The 5,432-nt window shown below is 40.4% G+C and overlaps 1 protein-coding gene across 1 annotated transcript in view; it reads left to right on the top strand.

Moving 5' to 3' along the window:
* LOC137992760 (peptidyl-glycine alpha-amidating monooxygenase B-like) overlaps positions 1-5,432 on the top strand; it is a 33,191-nt gene extending 27,759 nt beyond the window's left edge. The window contains exons 18-19 of the mRNA XM_068838266.1: positions 1,949-2,082; positions 2,504-5,432. Coding sequence (XP_068694367.1) covers positions 1,949-2,082; positions 2,504-3,454 — 1,085 coding nt within the window. The 3' untranslated portion in view covers positions 3,455-5,432. The remainder of the gene's footprint in view (positions 1-1,948; positions 2,083-2,503) is intronic.

Raw genomic sequence — 5,432 nt, 5'->3', positions numbered from 1 at the left:
AGCGTTTATCAGCATACACGAGTGAAAGGAACTTGTCGTCGATCGCCAACAATATAACTAGTAGTAATCTCGGATTATTGAAATGCTTTCGACAGTCGCTTAGCCTGTGTTTCCGTATAGTTCCAAGCTAGAAAACTAAGCATGTGACAAAAACAGGCTGTTCATCAGATCGAGCTTAATACGTGTGCGAGAATCCACGCGAGGGAGCCCCTGCAAACAACAGAAGAATCTTCGGGGCGGCGATTTAGACTTCCGGTTGGCCTTCTTAAGCTCGCTAGTCCTCTGGCCAATCGCAGCGTGTGCAAACAGCACGGTTATCCTGCAATCTGGCCAAAGCGCTAGGAAATATCCTTTTGCAAGACTCGATTGGTCTCGTTGGTAAAAAGAGATTTTCTAGTTTAACTCGACTAAAATCGCTAAGCGTGGCGATCGTGGTTGAAAGCCGCTGTGTCATTATGATTGAAAGCTCACGTCACAAAAACGTTGACGGCGATAACATTGACACGTCCATGCTAGCAACCACTCCAAAATATTGTTGTTCACCTATAGAGCGTTTCACTCTCGTGACAAAATAAATGCTAATTTGATGAAATAAAAGAAACTATATGCATAAAAATAGAGTTCAATTCCCAGAGGATTAGTTTGGAACACCAACATGGCCGCCGTTTCTTTGTTTTGGAACATGGCCGTTGGCTGCGGTGACGTCATGTGAAAACGCTCTATATGATTAGACCACGAGAGGTGTTAGTCAATTATCACGCCTAGTGATAGCGTCTTTAACTTTCGTGATTAATTTAGCGTCAATCTCAATGTTTATCACATCGTCAGGGAATGCATGTAAACGTTTTTTTGACCCGATAAGCATAAATTCGGTCTTCGTAACATTCAAACTCAGTTTGTTGGAAATGAGCCATAGACTTCTCAGTTAACTCTAAATTTAAGCCATTCTCAAGATCAGCCAAATGTGCTGGCAGCAAAGGTTATGTTAGTATCGTCAGCAAACTTCCCTGGGAAGGTCAACCTAAGGCTATTTGGCAGATCGTTGATATTCTTGGTTTTCACGTGACGTCATCAAAACTAAAAAATAAGGAATTATCAATCCTTTTGAGATTTTAGTTTAGTTAGTTATTAGAATAGCTGAAGACTTGTCTTTTCACAAATTTTCAGTTTGATAGGGTTTTTCGTCTCGTGGCAAGGCAAGGTTGAATTTCTAAGCTTTTGCGTGACACGATATTAAAATTGCGGTCGAGAATGCTATCACGTAGGTTGAAAATGTGACTTATCCGCTGAGATTTTGCAATCTGAACAGTCCTTGTATGGGAATAAGTACTCATATAGATGTTTATGAGCCCTCAGAAGACGACTACTGGCTTTTTATAGCAAAACTCGAAGACATGTTTTTGTTAGCTTCCTGCCGCCATATTTGTGTCCCTGAGAGGGACACAAACATGGCGTCTCCATACAAATCCTTATAACTTTGAGTAGACAATTCTTCGAATATCTCTCGCACGAAAAATCGCACAGACCTGAACCTTTGCGAGACTATTTGAAAATTCATCTTCTTTTATCTCTTTGATTTTTGACTTTATTTGTTGAATGGTTTTGATGATGGTGTGACAGTGAAAACCGGCAATAAACTAGGAATAAAAGTGGTCCAAGGATTTAAAGGTGGAAAGACTTTTGGTAGTTTCTTTCAACCACGCCGTTCTTGAGATAAATTTCTGCACTTCGGAAAACCAATTTAGTTTACCCTGATGTACTGTAAGTCGTTATGACCGATCTTGTTTATCCCCAAAGTGTGCGTCACGCAACCTGTTAAGGGAGGGGTTGAAGAGGACAGGTGATGCCAATTCATCCAATTAGTATTGGGGGTGGGGGGGGGGGGGATGGGGGGTTAGAATGACCAGTGAAGATGTCACATTACCTCCTCCGTTGCTTTCTTTCTCAGAGGGTGGAGTCCTGTATGTCGTCAATGGACCCGCAAACACTATGGATCAAACGAAGGAGGCGCCTGTTCAAGGGTTTACAATTAGAGTTGGAGATAAAACACTTCTGCAAACATGGCCCTCAAGTGATGGACAGGTAATGTCATCAATGTTGTAACACTCGACAGCGTTGTTGGGTTACGGTTAGAATTCGTGTTAATCAACATAAGGTCTTCTTGAGAAGAGGTGTTACAGGGACACGTTCACTGTTAATAGCCCCAGCTTTCGAAAAGTTTAGGAAACATTTCTTCAGGTTTTGTGGTGTTTTCATCCATTATGTACACATATGACCATTGAAGGCTTACTTGACCTTTTACAGCCAGAAATGCATGTTTACCAAAGTATCCAGTTAAACAAACTATGCCACGCAACATCTAAACATTGCTCGTATAGTGAAATAGAAATGCATTCTCAGTAACTTTGACCAATGCAGTTGCACATATAGCAATACAGTTATATAGGCAACCTTTCCGTTGTGATGTCTTGACTTTTTGTTAACGTCAGTATCTTGTTATCAGGCTTTTTCCCAACCTCACGCCTTAACGTCGTCTGGTGATGGCACTGAAGTGTATGTTGTAGAGATCGGTCCAAACAGAATATGGAAACTTAGATCAACTGTTCCAAGTATTACAAAGGAGCTGCTGGATGTTTTGGGGGGGAGTGGTTTGAATCCTAAACAAGTCGGTAAATCAAGTAATGTGCACACCAAAGCATCAAAGCATGGTGATAAAAATCGTATAGAACTGGTTGAAAAGGCAAAATTGATCCCACTGGATCATCAAGATTCCACCAGGCCAAACGATAAGAAAGAAAGTTCACAACAGGCTGAAGACGGAGAAAAGCCTTCCATAAAGACAGTAGATAATAACTTCGGTACTTCACAAAAAGGTGGAGGTGGAGGAAAGTCTAGTTCTAAGTCGGATCAGCATAATTCGAACAGCAAAGTGGAAACAGTTGCTAATACTACAACGGAAATGTCAAGTGGGCGTCATTCAGATCACCAAGATTCCAGTAAGAAAGATGACAGTACCACTGGTGGACAGAAAGCTAAATCTCAGAGCTACACGCCTCGGCCTTTAGTTGAATGGATCAATATTACTCAAAGAGCCAATTCCAACCCAGAGGCGACCCCAACGGGCTCCAGTAAAAACGGACCAAAGAAAGATTCCTTAGGCAGTGATGAGAGCGAAAATGACACCAAGGGGGTTATTCCCGCTCTCGTTATTTTGTCAATTTTAGCTGTTCCTATCGTATTCCTCCTTCTGATTAGCATCGTACTTCGCATACGCGCCTTCCACCGGGACAGGAATCGGCAAATGAAAGGCTTCCATAGTAGCAAAGACGATTTGTCAGTGGGGACAACTCGGGGCTGGCTGTCTTACATGAATTGCTTCGACAGACAGAGGTACAAGTTCAGCAGGGTCACGTTGTCGGACTTTTACAGTGATTCAGATAGTGATGGAGTCTAAATAACGCGAAATGTTTCTTCAATTCCAAACTACTACAATCACCCTTTTCTTTCAAGATCCAATCAGTGCGATACCGAGAGAGTGCGAGTCCAGAAGCCCATCTTTGACAAAGGACGTTGGTCTCTCGGGTGTCTTATTTGTTGGATTTTTATTGGAAAGGGGTGACCGCGTTTTGACCAACAGTTACAAGTCGCAGGGCTTGAAAAACAATTGACATTTGCAGAAAATGCTCAAATTCATCCAATTTAGCTTTAAGTGATTATTTACATGGAAGAAGCCAGAATAAATGAATCTCTCTGGCATCAGACCTGATGTTCTCCTAATGCAGTCTTTTAATTTAAAAAAAGCCGCTTCTGGCTCAAGCGTTTAGAACTTTTCAGTGCTGGAATCTTGCTAGCTTAGCTGAGAAACAGGAAGATTCTAGCACCATGAAAACCGTGGCAAACTCTACTCAACGGGGATGCCCTTATTACGGACGGAAGAATAAATATGGCGACAGACCGGTCGCTCAACGACTTTGATATTTTATGAATCAAGATTCCAACTTAAATTTTTGCACCTAAACTCAACGAAAAATTGTGGAGTTAAGTCTTCCTTCCATGTCTTTAATCAACTCTCCCAACACTCCTCGCGTGCGTTCAGTCTCGAAGATTTTCGAAAGTCCTTGTTGGCTTGTGTGTTTTAAGTGCCGCTGTATCTTCAAGAGTAATGCATCTTAAAGCATTTAACTTTTTCTTCTCATCAAAACACTTTAAAATTACAGTGTTTTTTTTCTAGAATAAGCAGGTGGTAGTTTTACAAGAGGCGTGCGGGCCCAGAAAGATTACAGAACCTATGATAAGCGGGCCTCTGTTTTGAATAACTGGACCATGTTTATTAAAGCACTCATTCTTCTGTCGACAACATAGTTTCACTAAGCCATTTTTGAATAAGTGGTCAATTAGTAGAAGTCAGTTCGTATCATGGCTTGTCATTAAACAAAACCAGAACTTTAGAAATGTTATTAGTACGGGGAATCAAATGGTGACGAGTGAAATTAGGGAATAATTTTCAAGGCGTGGGAAATTATTTGATTTTGGACAAAACGCAAGTGAAGTTATTCCCTAATTTCACGAATACACCATTTGATTAGCTATTAATATCATGGGTGACAAATTGCGTTCATAAGACGCCATTTTGGCACAGTAGGAAAAGTTGCCATGGCAACATTATAATTTAACATGTGAAATTACAAATTAACGCTGAAATTTCGCGCCAAAATTAAGGAGCAATTTGTCAGCCATGTTATTAAAGAACTAGTGAGCGGGAGGAAGTCTTGGACCAAAAATCTCTTCAATTTGAAAGCAAGTCACTGTCTCAAAAATGACGAATCATTTTCTGGTTTTTCTGCTGTATATATACGCGGAACTTTCATTGACGGTTTTATTTGGCCTCTACCTGATTGCCCGAGAAATTTTTTTCGTCTTCATTTGATAGATTTTGCATCAACGGTAAATGCAGGCTGTTTGCCAAACTCATCGAAACCCATTTGATTAAAACTGATCTCTCTTTGAGTTACATTTATAGATTAAGGATAAAATAAAATAAGGTAAATGAGAGGACTTTCATGGTTTCATGACTAGCAATAGCCTGATGTTTGCCGTTTCGTGAAATCAAACGCGAATCTTGATCTCTTCCCGACAGTGAGTTTAACAAAAAACGCAGTTCATTTGTATGTTAAATTTAAGATCACATGCATCAGTCCTTAGTTCATTGTTAGTTTTTATTGCTTTCAACCTCACATTGCGATCTTTGACGTTGCAATAGTGACGTTCTGTTTCCCTTAAATTTAGGTTGCGTGATTACAGTACTCTTGTTCTCCTTCATTTGTGATTACTCGCCTCAGAGTTTTGTAAATAACTTCCTATTGCCTCTTGAACATAGGTAGCCTGCATAACCTGAAATATTTTTTCAATAAAATATGCTTTGGAAAGTCTAA

Source organism: Montipora foliosa, chromosome 2 (genome assembly GCF_036669935.1).
Source record: "Montipora foliosa isolate CH-2021 chromosome 2, ASM3666993v2, whole genome shotgun sequence".
Lineage (NCBI taxonomy): Eukaryota > Metazoa > Cnidaria > Anthozoa > Scleractinia > Acroporidae > Montipora > Montipora foliosa.
The sequence above is the reverse complement of the archived record's forward strand: the minus strand, read 5'-3'. Positions and strand labels throughout refer to the sequence as shown.